Consider the following 20,677-nt stretch of genomic DNA (forward strand, 5'->3'; position numbering starts at 1 on the left):
AGAATCTGCCATAGTTGCTGGTAGAACAAAACCCCAATCAACAGAACAACAACCAGAAAGGATCCCAAAAGAAATCAACAAATCCCAAAGGTTAGGGATTTAAAACATGCCGATCGAGATAGAGACCCTTGGTGGGAGATAACTCACCACCAAGGGTGAAGAAAAGAAGCCAGCAGCAGCCGGAGTCGCGACCGAGAGGAAGCGAAGGAGGCGGTGGTAGCAGGGAGTACTGCCGGGAAGGACGAGGGCGGTGGTACCGGCGCTAAGAGGAAGACCGAGAGAGAGAGAGAGAGAGAGAGAGAGAGAGAGGCAGAACTGTGGTCGGTGGCTGGCGGCGCAAGTCGAGAGGAGAGAGAGAGTGAGAAGCTCTAGAGTTTTGTGATGAAAGGCATTAGGGTGATGATCCCAATGTGGATCCCCAACTCTAATACCATGTGGTGAATATGAATAATGGCTTATGACTTTATGATCACAGCCCCACTTTATTTATAATGAAAGTAGGAACATTCCAGAATAGGAACAAGGACTAAAATACCCCTATGACATAAATACCCTTGAACCCATATTACAACAGTATTATAATGTGAACTAGATTATTTATTATTATTCATGTTGTTATGAGTATTTATAAATCAATTATATATGATATGTATAGAAATGATATATTTGATATTATATGGTATTATATGATTTCATATGATTTTAATAAACAAAGTGAATAGTACTAGGGGTTATATGAATGATTAGAGATAAATATGGTTAAACGGTGTTAAACATGATTTAATGGAAGTTAGTGGAGATTAAAGGTTGGCTGCATATTAAGAGACCACATGCTTAGTTCTAGGAATGCCACCATTTGCATGGGTTATTGGTAGTGGAATTACAAGGGTAAGCCACCTAGCATAATGTTATGAGGTGTCTAATGTTTGGTAATAAGGCCTTAATACAGGTTTGACCATGGTAAGTAAGTGTATTAATAGATTAAATTTGATTAGTTTAGCTACCACTTAGTGTATTATATATATATATAATAGAGAAACTCCAATCCGTTTCCCAATGAATTGTTTATTTTGGAATGCTCGGGGAGTAGGTAATAAGCCAACCTCAAGGCGATTGAAAGCTTTAGTGGGTCAGCATAAATTTGACGTTGTTGCGATTGCAGAACCTAAGGCGCAGATATCTAAAGGGAGAAGAATTATGAGAAGGATTGGGTTGGATTCTCTGCATACCCAGGACAGGCTGTGGATTTTTTGGAGGGAATTTGTGCAGGTAACTGTGGTGCAGGAACAGAACCAGTTTGTCACCCTTCGGTGTGTTGATGTAGGGGTGGGAACCTTTTTTATTACCTTTGTGCATGGTCTTTGCACGGATGGTGAGAGGAGGGAGCTATGGTCTAGTTTGGAGGCCTTTTCCAGATCTATAGATGGGCCGTGGGCAGTGGGAGGTGATTTCAATGTGGTGGCCGATCCGACGGAGAAGGAGGGGGGCCGTCCTGCTTGCTCTCACTCCCTGGAGGAGTTTGGTAGTTTTGTTAGTAGGGCTGGTCTCATGGATGCGGGATTCTTTGGCAGTATGTTCACTTGGTCAAATAACCAAGAAGGCACCAAAAGAGTTTTGGCTAGGTTGGACCGCTTTATGGTTAATGCGAAGTGGGCTGGAGCTTTTCTTAGGACTGAGGTCACTCATTTTAACCAGACTTGTTTGGACCATGCCCCTCTTGGGATGTCCTTTGCAGTTAATGGTGACCGAGGTTTTTCATCCTTTAAGTTTCAGCAGATGTGGTTGTTACATCCGGAATTTATGGGGTTTGTCAAAAGCCAGTGGGACAAACCGGTTGTGGGATCTCCTCTTTATGTTCTGTATCTTAAGCTTAAAGGTCTTCGTGGGGCTTTGCGGCGTTGGAACAAGGAGGTGTTTGGCAACATTCATCAGAGGGTCAGGGATGCAGAGGACAGTGTTAGTAGGGCAGAGGCCGAATCAGACCAGTGCAACAGTGAGGAGGTTAGGGGGGCTCTGCAAACGGCCAAGGAGGCTCTTCAGGGGGTTCTTTTATAGGAGGAAATTTTCTGGAGGCAAAAGTCCAGGGCGACTTGGTTGAAGGAAGGGGACCGTAACACGAAGTTCTTTCATTCCTTGGTGAAGGTCAGAAGGAGGAAAGCTGGCATTCACAAAATTAAGGGAGGAGAGGGAGAGTGGATTTCCGATCCTGATGCGATTCAGGCGGAGGCGGTGCAATACTTCTCGGGGATCTTCACCTCTCAGGGGTGTGTGGTGGACGAGGGGCTTTTGTCTTTGATTCTCAGGATGCTCTCTTCTTCGGACAATGCTTTCCTCCTAGGGGTACCATCTATAGAGGAAGTGAGGATAGCAATGTTTTCCCTTTTTGGGGACAGTGCCCCAGGCCCTGATGGTTTCTCGAGGATCTTCTTCTCGGCCTGTTGGGAGTTAGTGGGCCATGATGTGTGGGAGGCTGTTCAGGATTTTTTCATGGGCGGGGCTCTACCAAGAAGTTTTACGTTAGCCAACCTGGTGCTCATTCCAAAGAAGGGCAGTCCGAAGGTCATGGCAGACTTTCGGCCTATCAGTTTGTGTAACTTCTCCTATAAGATCCTGGCAAAGATCATCACTTCTAGGCTGACTGGGCTACTACCATCCTTGGTGGGGGAGGAGCAAGGTGCTTTTGTACAAGGACATTGCATTCATGACAACATCGCCACTATCCAGGAAATGGTTCAAGATCTGAACAGCAAAACAAGGGGTGGCAATGTGATCCTCAAGCTGGACATGGCTAAGGCTTATGATCGACTGGAGTGGGAGTTCCTCTAGCTTGTCTTGGAAAGGTTTGGCTTTAGTGAGGCTTGGATTTCTATGGTTAAGAAGACGGTCGAGAACTGCTGGTTTTTTGTTGTTTTGGGAGGCAAGCAGTCGGGCTTCTTTAAATCCTCAAGGGGGGTTCGACAGGGAGACCCCCTTTCCCCTTCCCTGTTTATCCTGGCAGAGGAGGTGCTAAGCAGGGGATTGAAAGGGTTATTTGTTGATGGACTAGTAGGCTAATACAGAATTCCGAGGAGATGCCCAGGCATCTCGCATAGCCTCTTTGCTGATGACACGATCATCTTTTCTAGAGGCTTAAAGAGATCACTGAAGCAGATTATGGGCTTCATCACCAGGTATAAGGGGTTCTCTAGACAGCTGGTTAATAGGCAGAAGAGCTGTTTTGTTCTAGGGGAAAATGCTTCGATGGCTGTTGCACACATGGTGGGGATAGTTACTGGTTTCCCTAGGAAGGCCCTTCCTATCACCTACCTGGGTGCACCACTGCACTCAGAACGAATGAAGATCAATTTGTTTGATGGACTGGTAGGGAAGATCAGAAACAAAGTAGCGGGATGGAAAGGTAGGTTGTTGTCTTCTAGAGGTCGTGTTACGCTCTTGAGGCATGTGCTCTCCTCTATGCCAATTCATGTCTTAGCCACTCTGGACCCACCGAAAGCGGTCCTGCGCAGCCTTCATAAGATCTTTGCTGATTTTCTTTGGGGCAGCTCGGATTGGGGTAACCGCAGGCATTGGGTAAACTGGCAGAAGGTTTGTAAACCTCTGGAGGAAGGGGGCCTGGGGGTTCGATTGCTGCAGGATGTGGGGACTGCACTCAGGTTGAAAGGGTTTTGGAAGGTCTTATCGGAGTAATCTCTGTGGAGTGATTTTTTCAGGGCCAAGTATTTCAAGAATTTGCATGTCACTTTGGCTGGGCAGGTTGGGACTGGCTCTAAAACTTGGCGCAGCACCATGGAGCTCAAGGGGTTTGTGTTGGAGAGGTCTAGATGGCTGCTTGGGGTTGGTAATGTCTCTTTCTGGCTAGGAAACTGGGTGGGTGTTGGCCCCCTTATTGACTTTGTCGACAATGGCTTGCTGGTGGATGTGAACTTGTGTGTCAAAGACGCGGTTGATGAGGAGGGGGCGTGGAAGGAGGATATCCTTTGCCTCATTGATTCAGAGGCGATCAGGGACAGCATCAAGTTAGGGGGCTTTGTGCTCTCTAATAGGGAAGATGTGTTAATCTGGACTCCGGCGGGTGATGGCCGTTTCTCCTCTAAATCAGCATGGAATGAGGTCCGGCACAGGGGCACCCATAGATCCTTTGCTAAATGGATCTGGAATCAGTTTGTGCCCGTCAAAGTGGGCTACTTTTCTTGGCAGCTTCAGATGGGTAAAATTCCCACTGACGATTCTCTGATGGCCCTTGGCATTCCCTTAGCTTCTAGATGCAATTGTTGTGGGCAGCCAAGGAGGGAAACCGCGGACCACTGTTTGGTCTCAGGTGGTATGGCTAAGAAGGTTTGGGAGTACTTTTCTCATCTTTTAGACATCTCGATGTTGCCCACACAAGATGTGAGAAGCAGGATGGTGTTTTGGCAAGGCGCAGGGAGTTGCAAGAACCTCAGTGGCTACATCATTGGTATTTTGCCTGCTTTGATTGTGTGGGAACTCTGGAGGGAGAGGAATATCAGAAGGCATGATGAGAAGCGTCGCTGTGTAGCTTCCATCATTGAGCGTATCAAGGGGTGGGTAAGAGAAGTTCAATTGCCCTCTAAGCTGGGTGGGCTGGAGTCCTCTAGAAATACTTTAATCCTACAGTGTTTTGGCCTTCAGTCTCATTCTGCAAGGCTGAAACAGCCTTTCCCGATCTATTGGAGCCCCCCGGTTCATTCCGTGAAGCTAAATGTTGATGGAGCTTGTCAAGGCAACCCGGGGCTTGGAGCTGGAGGAGGGGTGATTAGTGATCGTAGGGGTTTGGTGCTGGCAGGCTTTGCAAATGCATATGGGGAGTGCACTAATGCCATAGCTGAGCTCAGGGCGTTCAGGGATGGGTTGGAGTTATGTCAGGAGCTGGGCCTCGCAGACGTGGTGGTTAACTCAGACTCGGCCACCACGGTGAATATGGTCAACCTCAAGAGGTGTAACTTATGGAAGGGATGGTACTGGTTCCAGGAGATTTTGGCTCTTGTCTTGCGGACTCGGGCCACCGTGTCTTTTGCATATCGGGAAAGCAACGGAGCGGCTGATTGGCTGGCTAGAAACGCTTGTGATATAGGGGCTTCCTTCACCTACTTCGAGGACAGTCTGCTTATTGGGGGCTTTGCTAATATCATTAGAGAGGACAAGGCTGGTTTGCCAGTCTTTAGGCTCTAGCATGGTTTGCTTGTATGGGGAGTATCAGTGTGAGAGCCTTTGTGTGGTTGTGATGTGGTTTGGGGTAAGGCGGGATGTCCCCCCCTTGTATTCTTTGATTATTTTTGGATTCAGTAATAAAATTTTAGGGGCTGCCCTGGGTCCTAGATAAGTTCAGGTTAAAAAAAAAGAAAAGAAAAAGTGTATTATATATATATATATATATATACATGGTTTAAAGTATTGTTCTGTATCGTATCGTATCAGTCAGTACCATATCAAATCGTATCGAATTGTATCGGCCGATACGATACGATCGATACAATCTGTTAGAACATCAGAATCCTATAATCAGACCAGAGAAGGAAGAAGGGAAAGAAGAGAAGAAGAGAGGAGAGGAAGCACGCAAGTTTTAAAGGTGGGAGAGAACCTGCGGCTAAAATAGAATTTTCTACTGCAGGTCTGTCCCTCTTCTATTAATAATAAAATCATAATAAGAAAAGCACAATATGCCCCTACAACCAATCGACATAATAAAAGGACTTAAGAACTGATAGAAAAGAAAGAGAAAGACCAACCTGCCCCTAATTCTAATATTTCAACACTCCCCCTCAAGCTGGAGCATATATATCACCCATGCTCAGCTTGTTACAACAAGAACGAAAACTAGGAGCAAATAGAGACTTGGTAAACACATCAGCTACCAGATCAGACGAAGAAACAAATGGTATCTCGATCAACTTCTTCAAAACGGCACTGCGAACAAAGTGACAATCCACTTCAATATGTTTGGTCCTCTCATGAAAGACCGGATTACTAGCAATATAGATGGATGCCTGATTGTCACAATACATCTTCATAGGAGTTAGGACCGGAAAACTCATCTCAAGAAGTAACGACCAAATCCACATCAACTCAGAAGTAGTATGCACCATAGCTCTATACTCTACTTCAGCACTAGACCTGGCAACCGTGGTGTGTTTCTTGCTTCGCCACGTAACCAAGTTTCCACCAACAAAAGTACAATACCCTGTGGTAGACTGACGATCACTAGCCGAACTTGCCCAATCTGCATCAGAGTACGCAACTAACTCCATATGTTTATTGGGACGATAAATGAGCCCCTTTCCAGGAGCACCCTTTAAATATCCAAGAACTCGAACAGCTGCATCCTTATGAGACTTACAAGGGGATTGCATGAACTGACTGAGAACCCCAACAACAATTGATATATCTGGCCTAGTGACAGTCAAGTGATGCAGATTCATCAGCGAAATGGGCTTATTTCTTTAGCAATAAGCCTAGGGTTGGGATATATATGTTGGGCCTTTGATTCCAAGGGTTTTCTATGTAATAGGCCACTTTAATGGGCCTAAACTAGGGGTACATAGGTTGCATATAGGATTAGCCCAACACTTAGTTTATTTTTATGTTTTTTAATTGAACCGGCTCAAATTGGTTGCATCCAATTGGTTCAATTTAAGTGATTTAGCTAAGTCTTTTATTTTAAGTTATTAGGGGTAGAAAGGTCCTCTGACCTTTTAAGTTTTTAAGTGTTTTAATTAGGTCCCTCCCCTCCATGATTTAAGTGAGGGAAGAGTTTAGTTTGTAATAGGTTTTGGCCTATGGCCATTTATTATAAAGTTCAAATCGTGGGAGGCTCCCCCACAAGTTTTTTACCTTAGTTGCTGCTGCTGCTCCCCCACATCAACTCTCTCTCTCTCTCTCTCTCTCATTATGCCCTACTCTTCTCTTTCTTTTTCTCTCATTATTAACATGGTATCAGAGCTATAGGCACTGTTACAGCTCTCTTTGGTTGTCTTCTTCTCTTTTTCTTACACCTACTACTGGAGTTGAAGTGTTCGTGAGAGATTGAAGGTTTGCAGTTTCTTCTATCTTTTGTTTGAAGGGGTGCAACACCCTATGCTGTGTTTTGGGACTGTTTAGAGACTAGTTCATGTTCTAAATTAAGAACTAGGTCTCTCTTTGTGTTTGTGGAAGTGTTTGATGGAGTGAAGATTGCATTGGAAGCTGAAGAATAAAATCGGCAGCGCACTTGTCAGGGTTTTGAGATAAATTTTTTGGACACTCTCTTTGCTTGACTGGATTTTTTGGAGTGTGCTGGCCTTTTTCGGACATTACTTGGCAGCAGAATTTTGGGTGGATCACCTTCTCTTGGAATCGATTTTTTGTCAAGGTTTCTGGCAAAATCGATGTTTGTCAGCGTTTTGAGGTTTAAATTTTTACCTCCTATTTTTTGCAACTTTACTCCATTGAGTTGGCTGTGCATAATATCTGATAATTTAAAGTCTGTGATGATCGAAGTTTTCTCTTCCTCCTCTAATCGTATTACTGAAAAGAAATTAGAGGGGATCACCAGCTTTCAACAATGGAAGAAAATTATTAAGTTGGTTTTGACTGGACGTGATCAGCAGAATCACTTGGTTAAGATTAAACCTAACGATGACCCATTATGGGATACTATTGATGCTAGAATCTTGGGACAGATACTGAATTCTATGGATAACCAAATTGTCGATTTGGTGACACACATTGATATTGTTAAGGAGTTCTGGGAGTATCTTATTTCTTAATGTTTTGTACTCTGGACAAACAACCTTTCTAGTATTTATGACTTGTCTCAAGAGTTCTATAGGGCTGATCGAAAGGGTCATCCTTTGACCCAATATTTTGCTGATTTTAAAAGGATGTATGAGGAGCTGAATCCTTACTTCCTATTACTTCTAATGTGGAACAAATGCAAAGTCAGCGGTAGCAGCTTGCTATCATGGAATTTTGGTAAGGAGTTTGATTCAATCCGTTCCCAAATTCTTGGTGGCGACAAGGTAGCCACATTGTCTGAAACCTTTTCCAGGGTTCTACGTGTTTCTCGCGAGAGTACTACTGCAGTTGATACTTCAGCTTTGGCCTCTTTTCTACCCAACCGAGAGCCAAATAGTGCGGTTGGTAATGGTAAGAGTGGTGGTGGTCGTAGACGTGGGGTTGGTTAATGGGGGGAGGGAAAGAAAGAAAGAGAAGATAGGAAGGAAATCAGAATTGCAGGGGGAAAAGAGAAGCAGTAGGAGAAGAAGAAGAGGGGGGGGGGGGGGAGAGAGAGGAGAGACTTAAAGAAAGAAGAAGACTCCAACAATTCTGCACTTTTTATTTTCTGTTCTGTTCTACCTATTCTGTAGGCTATTACATATTTAAACAGCAAAATAAAGGGGTGGTTACAAGTATGGGGAGGGAAATAAGGTTGCAGTCCAAATTTGGACAGTAATCCAAAACCGTGGAGGGAAAGGGTGGATGGGAAGAATAGGGGAGGAAATTACAACTTACAACCAAAACAGTTTTGTAACTTCTAAAAAGAAAACAGAAAAAAAAAACTGCCTGTAGAAAAAAACTACCTATTTAAAATTCAAAATATCTAGCAACACAAGACTTAAAAGAAAGAAATAAAATAAAATCAAAGATCTCCATATGCTGATGTGGATGGCTGTTGACATGGCTGCTGATGTGGATGGTGACGTGGTTGCTGATATGGCATGAGATGATGACATAGAAAGGTGCTGATATGTCATTCCTGATGGTGTGATCTTCTCGTTCTTTGGTATTCCTTGAAGGGTTGACCAGATTGTGTTGGAAAAATGCCCTCATCAAGCAGCCCCCAAATGTCCTGCATCATTGATTCTAGTAAACCACCTACTTTCGGTACTCAGGGTGCTTCTGATAGTTCGAGTTCAGTGAAGACTTGTCACCATTGTGGTCGCCCAGGACATATCCAACGCTTTTGTTGGAAACTTCGTGGCAAACCATCTCAGCAACAGTTTGCCAATTCTACTACTACTACTGAGTCTGCTATTTCTACATCTCCACAGCCTGAGGGTACAACCGTGAAGATGTTTGATGAGGAGTATGCTCGTTTTACCCAATTCTAGATTTCTCAGTGTGCCCAACCTCCAACCGCCACCTTTGTTCAGACAGGTAATGCCACTACATGTCTTTCAACTGCTACCTCTCATCCTTGGATCATTGATTCAGGGGCTTCAGATCATATGACCGGTGTCTCAGGTATACTTTCCTCATTCCAAACATCATCTAGTGTTACTTTAGCTGATGGTTCCTTAGCTAAAGTGACTGGTACTGGCACTGTTCATGTTACACTTTCTTTGTCTTTATTTTCAATTATGTATTTACCTAACTTTCCTTTTAATCTCTTATCTATTAATCGGTTTACGAAAACCTATAACTGCTCTATAACCTTTTTCTCGGACTCTTGTGTATTTCAAGATCTTACGACGAAGAAGATGATTGGTAGAGGTCGTGAGTCGAAGTGCTTTATATACTCGAGGACACTTCATCTATGGCATGTTCTAGTGTAACGTCACCTCACTAGATTCATTGTCGTTTGGGTCATCCTTCGTTGAAGAGTTTGAAGCTTCTAGATACTCATTTTCGTTTACTTTCTAGTTTGAATTGTGAGTCCTGTTAGTTAGGGAAACTTCACCGTGTGAGTTACCCTCCTAGAGTCAATAAACGGTTTGATTAACCTTTTTCTTTAGTTCATTTAGATGTATGGGGTCCTTGTCTTGTCGTTTCCAAGTTGGGTTTTCGTTATTTTGTTACCTTTGTTGATGACTATTCCAGGGTTGCATGGTTTTATTTAATGAAAAATCGTTCGGAATTATTTTCCATCTTTTGTGCATTTGTGAATGAAGTAAATAATCAATTTCATACTCCTTTGCGTATTCTTCATAGTGATAATGCTAAGGAGTATTTTTCTGCCCCCTTTGCTAAATTTATGGTTCAATGTGGTATTATTCATCAATCCTCTTCTGCAGACACCCCACAATAAAATGGTGTGACTGAGAGGAAGAATAGACATTTAATGGAAGTCACTCGGTCACTTTTATTTGAGATGGAAGTGGCTAAACCTTTTTGGGTAGATGTTGTTTTAACTACGTGTTACCTCATTAACCACATGCCTTCCTCTGTTTTACGGGTGGTATTCCCTTTTCTTTGTTATTTCCTTCTAAGCCATTGTTTGTTGTACCACCACGGGGGTGTTTGGCAGTGTTTGCTTTATTCATGATCATCGTCCTGGTGTTTCAAAGTTAGATCCTAAAGCTCTTAAGTGTATGTTTGTTGGTTATTCCCGCACTCAAAAGGGTTATCACTGCTATTCCTTTAAATTACCGAAATACTTTGTTACTGCTGATGCTTCCTTCTTTAAATCCACCCCTTATGATGGTTCTTCTTTTACTATGTCCGAGTTGGATGATGATCTTCCCGTTCTGTTGTTCAGTCCATTGTTAACCCTGTTCCGCAGGTAATGTAGTCCAAGATGGAGGATAGATCCACTAGGAACCAAACATCTAGGACCTGCTGAATGGCTAACTCGATGGGGCAGATTTGATGTGAAGTAGGAGAATTCTAGGGTTATGGTTAGGGGAACGGGGTAACTCTTATTTGATAATAATAGGCAGGTTTTGAGGAGTTAATAAGTTAGGTTTGGTTAGGTTTAGGTTTAGTTAAGGATTTGAAATTTCAGAATTTTAGAGTTAGGGTTTCGGGTTTTAGGTTTTAAAATTTAGGCTGATATTAGGGTTTCTAATAGGAGTTTAGGTCTGGGCTTTAGGTCGAGTATAGGGGACAGTGGGAGGGAAGTTCGACCCAAGTTTGGGCTGGTTCTGATGGTTAGATCAGGCTATGGGAATTTTAGGGCTTGTGGAGCTTTAATGGAGGTGAGGGGATTTAGGGTTTTGAAGACTGAATGGACCTACAGTGAAGGTTGAGTGGAGGGAAGGCTGTGAAGGAGTTATGTTTGCAATTTAAAAGGATTTAGCTGGTGGAATTGGTCTGGACAGAAATCAGATCACTTCGGGTTTTGTAGATCGATTGACAATAATGGAGGGAATAGTATGGCAAATCGGCTGGATTGGGTTAGAGGATGAGAAGAAGAAGGGGATGAAGGAAACTAATTAAATAACTTACTGGTTGAAGAAGGTCTCCAATGGAGGTAGCAACTCTGTGATCGAAGGATAGAACCACCTTCCAGCTGTAGAGGATCCTCCCAGCCGTCACAGCGTAAGGAGTCGATCGGATTCCACCAATCCCTTTTCACTTTGATAGAACCACAAGGATGCACACTCACAAGGAGCAAAGAAGCAGCAACAATGGCAGACAACTATTCTTTTTTTTTTTTTTTTTTTTTTCAAATATTCAACTGTGGGGGAGCCTCCCACGATTTAACTTTATTTATAATAAGGCCAATGGCCAAATCCTAGTACAAATTAAATCCTTCCTTCATAAATCGTGGAAGGGAAAGGCTATAATTAAAAGCTAGTAACTTAAAATACTGAAAAGACCCTCTAACTTAAATTAAAAGACACTTAGCTAAATCATTTAAATTAAACCAATTGAACCAATTGGATGCAACCAATTTGAACCGGATCAATTAAATAACAGAAAAATAAACTAAGTATGGAATGGAAAATACTAGAATGCAAACCTAAACTATGGCTCCCAAACTAAGCCCTAGTGTCAGGACTTCTTCTTCTTCTTCTTCCTACGGGTGTGGGCACTTGGTGCTGCATCAACTCTCCCCGTCTTAAAAGCATTCATCTCCGATGAATGGTTGGAGATCATGGAATGGTCATCCAAATCAGGGAAAAGCTTCTTAAGATCATCCTCCGCAGATGGCTTGAACTTGTAGGCGGACAGCAGCTCTTTGATGGGTGGGGAAGGCTGGACTTTTGGCTGGGTAGCAGCCTCTTGAATCATCGCATGGATGCCTCTTGTATCATTACCCTCATCTTCAAAGTAAGCAGCCACATCATCATCATCATCGACAGGATAAGCTTCGAAGCCCTTTTCTTCATCATCATCGTGGGTTTCTTCCTTGGCAGCCAAGTTGATGGACTTCTTCTTGTGCGGGCAGTCCTTAGCAATATGCCCCTTCTCTTGACAGTAGAAACAAGTGAAGGGTTCATTACGTCCCGTAGGAGCTTTGCCCTTATCATCAACACGTGGGGGAGCAGCACAGCGAGAGGTGCTGCCTATAGAGGAACCCTGTCGTGAGGTGCTAGTGTTAATGTAGGCCGGCTTGGAAGTAGAACCCGGCTGTTTGCTTGAAGCTAGTAACTCCTCTGCTTTCAAGGCTTTCTCAAAGCAATCTCGAATGTCTGTAACTTCAACCACCCCAATTGCCCTGTTGATCTCACTTGTCAAACCCAACTTGAACCGGGAAAACATTTGGATGCCCTCCTCCCTAATGCCAGTGCGAGAAGAAAGTGCATCGAATTTCTTCATGTACTCAGATACAGTCATAGTCCCTTGGCGTAGGGAGTTGAATTGATCCTGTACCTGAGACCTGAAGTGCCTTGATACTTCTTACTCAGGTTGTACTACATGTCTTCCCAAGTGCGGGGTGTTGTTCCATTAAAATCCATCTCCCTTTCAGTGGTTCTCCACCACTCACATGCTGGTCCAACAAGTTTAGTACAGACTAGCTTCATTTTCCTCTCTTCAGACAGATAATACCAGTCCAAATAATCATCTAGGGCAGCAAGCCAGTCATAAAATACCTGAGGGTCATGATCACCATCAAATTCTTTCAGCTCAAGCTTCACCTTCTGATTGTTAGTGTGGCACCGATTATGACCTTGGTCTCCAATGAAGTAGGATCTCATGTACTCCTCAAAAGTAGGCTGGCGACCTCTATTTCTATCCCGATCTTCTCTATCTGTGTCTCTGTGGCCTCTGTTTCGATCTCTGTATTCCCGGAAAGGCTCACGGGTACCTCTGGTTCTGTCCCGACGATCTCTGCAATGATCTCTGTCATCTCTGAATCCATCTCTATGATCTTTGTAATGGTCTCTGTGATCTCTGTAACCATCTCTGTTATCTCTGTGACCATCTTTGTGATCTCTATAATGGTCTCTTTGATCTCTGTAATCATCTCTGTGATCTTCATCTCTGTCAGGTAGTCTCTGTACCTCTGAATTGACTTGATATCTAGCTTCTTCTTGAAGAACGTTGCTGTCCCTGTGAGGGGTATTCCTCTATTCTTCTAACCACAACACCTTATCGGTAATAAGGTCCTGTTTAGCTTGCATAGCTTGCTGATCTACCGACAGCTTTCGAAGCATCTCCATGATTGCAGCCATGGGATCGGGTGGCAGATTTGCATTCAACACTGGATTGCCATGCTCATCCATGGCTTTGATACCACTTAATGTAGCCCTAGATGGAGGATAGATCCACTAGGAGCCAAATATCCAGGACCTGCTGAATGGCTAACTCGATGGGGCAGATTTGATGTGAAGTAGGGAAATTCTAGGGTTATGGTTAGGGGAATGGGGTAACTCTTATTTGGTAATAATAGGCAGGTTTTAAGGAGTTTTATAAGCTAGGTTTGGTTAGGTTTAGGTAAGGATTTGAAATTTCAGAATTTTAGGGTTAGGGTTTCAGGTTTTGGATTTCAGAATTTGGGCAGAAATTAGGGTTTCTAATGGGAGTTTAGGGCAGGGCTTTAGGTCGAGTATAGGGGACAGTGGGAGGGAAGTTCGACCCAAGTTTGGCTGATTCTGATGGTTAGATCCGGCAATGGGAATTTTAGGGCTTGTGGAGCTTTAATGGAGGTGAGGGGCTTTAGGGTTTTGAAGATTGAATGCACCTGCAGTGAAGGTCGAGTGGAGGGAAGGCTGTGAAGGAGTTATGTTTGAAATTTAAAAGGATTTGGCTGGTCGAATTGGTCTGGACAGAAATAAGATCACTTGGGGTTTTGTAGATCGATTGACAATAATGGAGGGAATGGTATGGCAGATCGGCTAGATTGGGTTAGAGGATGAGAAGAAGGGAATGAAGGAAACTAATTAAATAACTTACTGGTTGAAGAAGGTCTTCAATGGAGGCAGCAGCTCTGTGATAGAGGGATAGAACCACCTTCCAGCTGTAGAGGATCCTCCCAGCCGTCACGGCGTAAGGTGTCGATTGAATTCCACCAATCCCTTTCCACCTTGATAGAACCACAAGGATGCACACTCACAAGGAGAAAAGGAGCAGCAACAATGGCAGCCAACAATTCTGTTTTTTTTTTCAAATATTCAACTGTGAGGGAACCTCCCACGATTTAACTTTATTTATAATAAGGCCAATGGTCAAATCCTAGTACAAATTAAATCCTTCCTCCATAAATCGTGGAAGGGAAAGGCTATAATTAAAAGCTAATAGCATAAAATACTGAAAAGACCTAATTGACCCTACTAACTTAAATTGAAAGATACTTAGCTAAATCACTTAAATTGAACCAATTGAACCAATTGGATGCAACCAATTTGAACCGGTTAAATTAAATAACAGAAAAATAAACTAAGTATAGAATGGAGAATACTAGAATGCAAACCTAAACTATAGCTCCCAATCTAAGCCCTAGTGTCAGGACTTCTTCTTCCTACAGGTGTGGTCACTTGGTGCTGCATCAGTAGGCCACCTCATCACCAACACCTCCTCTTATTGTGTTTAAACGTCACCAATGGAAAGTATGGGCTCCCCCCCCCCCCCCGTTTCGGCTGCCTCTACTCCATCTACTTCTTCGCCAGCTGATCCTGCAATAGGTATTTCTTCTCCCTTGGAACCTTCTTCTGATCTTGATATTTCTATTGCTCTTCATAAAGGTGTTTGGAGTTGTACCCAACACCCCATTTCTAACTTTGTGTCCTATGTTGGTTTGTCTTCCACCTTCCATTCATGTTTGCATACTGCTGAAAATCATCATATTCCTAAGTCTGTTGCAAAGGCATTATCTCATCCTAGTTGGAGGGCTGCTATGAATGAGAAATTGTTGGCGTTGGAAGAATATCAGATTGGAATCTTGTTCCCTTACCCTCAAAAATCTGCAATTGGTTGCCGTTGGGTGTATGCGGTGAAAGTGAACCCTGATGGGTCCTTAACTCGTTTGAAGGCCCGTCTTGTGGCAAAGGGCTATGCGCAGGTATATAGTGTAGATTACTTGGATACTTTTTCTCTTGTGGCGAAGCTTAGTTCTGTTTGTATTTTGATTTTCCTTGCTGCCACTTATCATTGCCCGTTGTACCGGTTAGATGTTAAGAATGCCTTCTTACATGGAGATCTTCAAGAGGAGGTTTATATGGAGCAACCTCCTGGGTTTGTTGCTCAAGGGGAGTCTGGCCTAGTATGTAAGCTGAAGAAGTCATTGCATGGGCTGAAACAGTCCCCTCGGGCTTGGTTCAGCAGATTCATTAAAGTTTTGTTAGAGTTTAGCCTGCGGTGTGGTAGTGTTGGCAGAATCGTGGGTTAGAAAGAAAGAATGAGAGAAAGGAATGACTTGTTTTCATTGATAGATAAACCCCTCTATTTATAATAGAGGGAAAAATTACAAAGAGACTAAACTAGGCGATGTGGTACTAAAACCCACATAGCCCACTTATACTTAATAACATAAAAAGAATAAAACTACCCCAAAAAGACCAGAAATCCCCCACAGTATTCTGGATTACATATTCCAACACTCCCCCCTCAAGTTGGATTATACAAATAAAGCAAAGAAAGAAGATCTAGCTTGAACTAAAGAAAAAATAACTTCTAATAATGCTAACACTCCCCCTCAAGTTAGAGCATACAAGGTACTAATGCTCAACTTGAATAAAAAAAGGGAAAAAACTACGTTGTAGCAGAATCCAGCTCGACAGATGAATGCAGCTCCTAAATAAACCTTCAAGAACTTGAAAAATATATCTTCAAAACCAGGGCAGACTTGATCAGCAAACTTTCACCAATCTTCAACAGTTGTCCAGTGATGAATCTCTGCCTGATAATCTTGAAGATAAGCAACTAGGGCAGCAAGCAGCGGAAACTAATAAATCAGGCAACAAAATTGATCAACCCAACTGTAGAACTTCATATAGGCAGGCAATAACCAAACATCTTCAATACTTCAATCTCCCCCTTACGGCAAACTCAACCCCCATAACAAAGGAGATACCCAATGGCAATGGTGGAAACTCTAACCTTCTATGTTTTGCACCAAGTGTTCCTGCAAGCTCTGCTTCTACAATGTCTGCAGGTGTACTGTACATAATCACCCCCTCACATGTAGTAGTACACGTGGACATAACAGAGATGATGTAAGTGATAGGGCAAAAGCATAATATTCTAGAATTTTCCAAAAAAGGTGCTAAGGGTAATGGAAAAAGAAATGGCAAATTAGAGAATACCATTATCATCCAAAGTGGTTATGGGTATATGCCAAAGGTATGTTTTGGGAGCTGGTGAAGTGATAAGAGCAATGGGATAATGAACCATGGACAAAGCAACACAGTAATCTACAATCTTTTTCAATCGATCAAACTAATTCCAAAACACCAATCTCCAATTATCAGATCTGAATTATAAAAAAACAGGTCTAATTTGTAGAAGGAGAAGGCACCATTCTTCAAAAACTTGATCAATCTTCACACAAGGAAGAACCAGTGTGCAAAAGTCCAAACTATAAACTCTCACATGCTAAATAGAACTGACGAAGATATCTGGACAGCAATTGATGTAAGAAGCTTCAACAAAAAACTTGGATCAAATCTGAATTAGTGAATAAGGCTAGGATCAAGCTCGCAAAGTAAGCCGAATATGAACCAAAAAAGCTTCACATAACTAAATAGGTTCGTAGTTGCAACCAATAATCTTGGAACACACTGTTGTAATCCCAAATAAGCTGATCTCCAGGGTAGTAGATTCAAGTCTTCAATAATGAAAGAAATTCGATCTCCAATAGTAGGATACTCAGTCTCAATAATAGGGCAGCAGTAGTCCACATAAAGGCAATAGTAGCATGTCAACCAGTCATGCTTACAGAAGCCAATCAATAGAACCAGCAAGGTAGGTAGTAAAGCTCAATAGAACCAACAAATATAAGATAATCACTCAGTAGATCCAATAGGTAGTTGAAGCAGTCAGCCACATAAGAATAAGGAAAATAGGTTGATAATTGGAAAAATCGAGCCATAAGAATGAACCTGAATTTTTTCCAAAAAATAACTGATGAATGTTGCTGAAATATGGGTTGAATACTCCTCTGATATGTATAAGACTCTCCTCGAAATATGAGCTTGATAGGAAAACCCTAACCCTAAAATCGATTGTTGTCAGGGTTTTAGAAAACCCAGAAATTGAGATTGATTTAGGGAAAGGGGGCTGTAATTGCTGATGTAGACATGTAATAGATGCTGACCAAGGCTGCTAGAATGGAACCTTCAAGGTGAACAATCAATCTCCAATAAGAGAGACCTGATCTTCAAAGGGGAGAGACTCCAAAAAATTGCAGAAGTAGAGTAGGGCAGCATTACAGCACTACACCAGCATAAAGGACCTTCTTCAAGCCTTGAACTGATGAAGGAGAGTTCTCTTTTAATGTTAGAACCACCTCCAAAGCACTCGAACAACAGCAAACATCCCTAGCCCAAATCGATTTTTATCAGGGTTTTGGAAAACCCTGAAAAGAAAAGATCAATTGGGGTAGGGGTCTTCAAAAAACTTGGATAGGTGCAATATTGAGGTCGATTGGTCCTTGCAGTGGGAGTAATCAACCCTCAAAAAATTAGCAAAAACTGAAACCTGAAAGTCAGGGTTTTTGGTAGGTAACCAAATTAGCATGTTAAGGAATTTTTGCTGTAGAAACAAGCCCAGCCATCAGAAAGGGTCCAAACTTAGGTCGAGTAGGGCTTGTAGTAATAGGGAATCACTCCCAAAAGATCAGCTGCATTCGAAAAAGGAAACACCAAAATCGATTGGAGTTAGGGTTTTGAAAAACCCTGACAAGTTGAGATCGATTAGGGTATGATGGCTGGAATTAATTAAAGCTTGGAGAAAAAGTAAATAGGGAATGAGGATAATGGAATAGGGTCGAAAGGGGTTGGAGAAGGGTGCATAGGGAGCTCCAATGGTGGAAGGTCAACCTTCAATAGTAATAGAAAGTCGATCTCCAAAAAATTCTGGAAAACCCCAAATCGCAAAGATGATTCCAGCAGTATTTTAATAGAAAAAAATAGATATAATGGAGGAGGACAGCAACTAAATCATTGGATATTGTATTTACCTCATTAGTGCTGCCCCCTTACAAGGATGAGAAGAAAAAAAACAGAAGAAGGAGAAGCCGAGAAAGAGAGAAGAAGGGAGAAATCGATTGAAGAGATGGAGTAAGGTTTTTTCTCTTTTTCTAACCTTGATCAGACCTGCTCTGATACCATGTTGGCAGAATCGTGGGTTAGAAAGAAAGAATGAGAGAATGGAATGACTTGTTTTCATTGATAGATAAGCCCCTCTATTATGGGGAAATTACAAAGAGACTAAACTAGGAGATGTGGGACTAAAACCCACATAGCCCACTTACACTTAATAACATAAGAAGAATAAAACTACCCCAAAAAGACCAGAATACCCCCACGATATTCTGGATTACATATTTCAACAGGTAGTGATCATTCTGTGTTTTTCCACCAGTCTGGTGCAGGAAAAATATTCCATGTGGTTTATGTAGATGATATAGTTATTACAGGGGATGATGTTTCTAGCATTAAAAGTTTGAAGCTACATTTGCGGCAAAAGTTTCAGACCAAGGATCTAGGAAAGTTAAAGTATTTCTTGGGTGTGGAAGTGGCTCAATAAAATAAAGAAATTTCGCTTTCACAACGAAAATATGTTCTTGATCTTCTTTCAGAGACAGGAATGTTGGGTTCTAACCCTTTAGATACTCCCATGGATCCCAATTTGAAACTTACTGCTAATGATGGTGATGTCTTGCCTAATCCTGAGAAGTATTGGAGGCTAGTTGGGAAGTTAAATTATCTAACAGTGACTCAACCTGATATTGTCTTTCCTGTTAATGTGGTGAGTCAGTTTTTATCTGCTCCTCAGACATCTCATTGGGAGGCTGTTGTGCGTATCTTGCGTTACCTCAAAAAGGCTCCTAGATGTGGCCTTCTCTATAGTGATCATGGCCATGGGTGAATAGACGGTTTTTCGGATGCTGATTTAGCAGGATCTCCAGTTGACAGGAGGTCTACTACGGGTTATTGTATGTTTGTTGGAGGGAAACTGGTGTCCTGGAAGAGCAAGAAATAGACAGTAGTTGCTCTTTCTAGTGCAAAGTCAGAGTATAGGGCTATGGCATATGCTACCTATGAACTTGGCTGTGTTGATGATTCTCTGATGAAACTGTGATGTGACAATCAAGTTGTTGTCTATATTGCTTCAACTCCGGAGTTTCACGAAAGAACGAAACACATTAAGGTTGACTGTCATTTTGTTTGAGAAAAGCTGCAACAAGGGCTGATTTCTCCTTGTTATGTTCGTACAGGAGAGCAACTTGCAGATGTGTTTACAAAATCTTTGGGGAGTGCAAGAGTGGATTATATTTGTAACAAGCTGGGCATGATTAACATCTATGCTCCAGCTTGAGGGGGAGTGTTATCCAGATTCATGTGACTCTTGGTATTAGCTCCATTAGTGCTAATACCGAGACATGTGAGGTGGGTAGTTTAGTCAAGCTTTGTAATTTGTTTTTTATTTTATTTTCTTGGTATGCCCTTAGTGGTTATATATATTGAGGTTTAGTGGGAGATTACAAATAACGAGTAACTCCCAAGTTGCACATCAACTCTCTTTCTTTTTCTCTCATTATTAACAGACAAGAATCATCCAACCATGAGTGGTCTTCAACCTCAGTTTTCCTATGATTTGACACATGGAAGCCTTCATCTGGGCCAAAACTGACACATGAGCAAGGGACGGTTAGATCCTACCTCCTTCAAAATGAACCCAATCAACTGGCCACGTCGCAGAAAATGAAGGCAACTCAGTGAGCTATGTCCACCATTCCAATGAAATTTTAAATATTAAAAAAAACAATTCAACAGCATCGACCCAGATGATTAACTAACATGATGAACACCTCTTACAGTTATCACTATAGATACAAGTGAAAGCCAGAGTCTCAAACAAACGTCTGATTAGAAAATCCAATAAAAATAAAAAAAATGGAGGACAAACCTGTTGGGAGAACATATCAAGAGCACTCTGTCCACTAGTTAACATTGCCGCTGCAACAAAAACAGCTTTTGCAACCTTAAATGGAAACAACTCCATTGCATATGATACACATGCTCCACCAAAATCATGTCCTACCAAAATCACCTGCATAAATATTTATGTGCAACAGATTGTAAAATGTGAATTGTTCCTAAAGATAGAATAGGGATTCAATTTGCTTGGTTAGTGTTTAAAAAATTCAACTTCAACATTCGAAGAGCGCACTAAAGAAATACCCCTCTACATGATGAGACATCTACAGCTTTTGCCTTATGTTAACCATTATATTTCTATTTTAGTCAATTTTTAGATGAATTATGTTATAATTCACCGAGATATTTAAAACAGATGAGGCAGGGTCAAGTAATACTATTTTTTAACCACTATACAAGTTCTATTGTATTTT

General features: G+C 42.1%; 1 protein-coding gene across 1 annotated transcript in view; it reads right to left on the bottom strand.

The window, feature by feature from the left end:
- The window catches only part of LOC122669585 (putative methylesterase 11, chloroplastic), a 57,593-nt gene that overhangs the window by 7,228 nt on the left and 29,688 nt on the right, over positions 1 to 20,677 (bottom strand). Inside the window, exon 3 of the mRNA XM_043866377.1 lies at positions 20,233 to 20,376. Coding sequence (XP_043722312.1) covers positions 20,233 to 20,376 — 144 coding nt within the window. The remainder of the gene's footprint in view (positions 1 to 20,232; positions 20,377 to 20,677) is intronic.

Source organism: Telopea speciosissima, chromosome 7 (genome assembly GCF_018873765.1).
Source record: "Telopea speciosissima isolate NSW1024214 ecotype Mountain lineage chromosome 7, Tspe_v1, whole genome shotgun sequence".
NCBI lineage: Eukaryota > Viridiplantae > Streptophyta > Magnoliopsida > Proteales > Proteaceae > Telopea > Telopea speciosissima.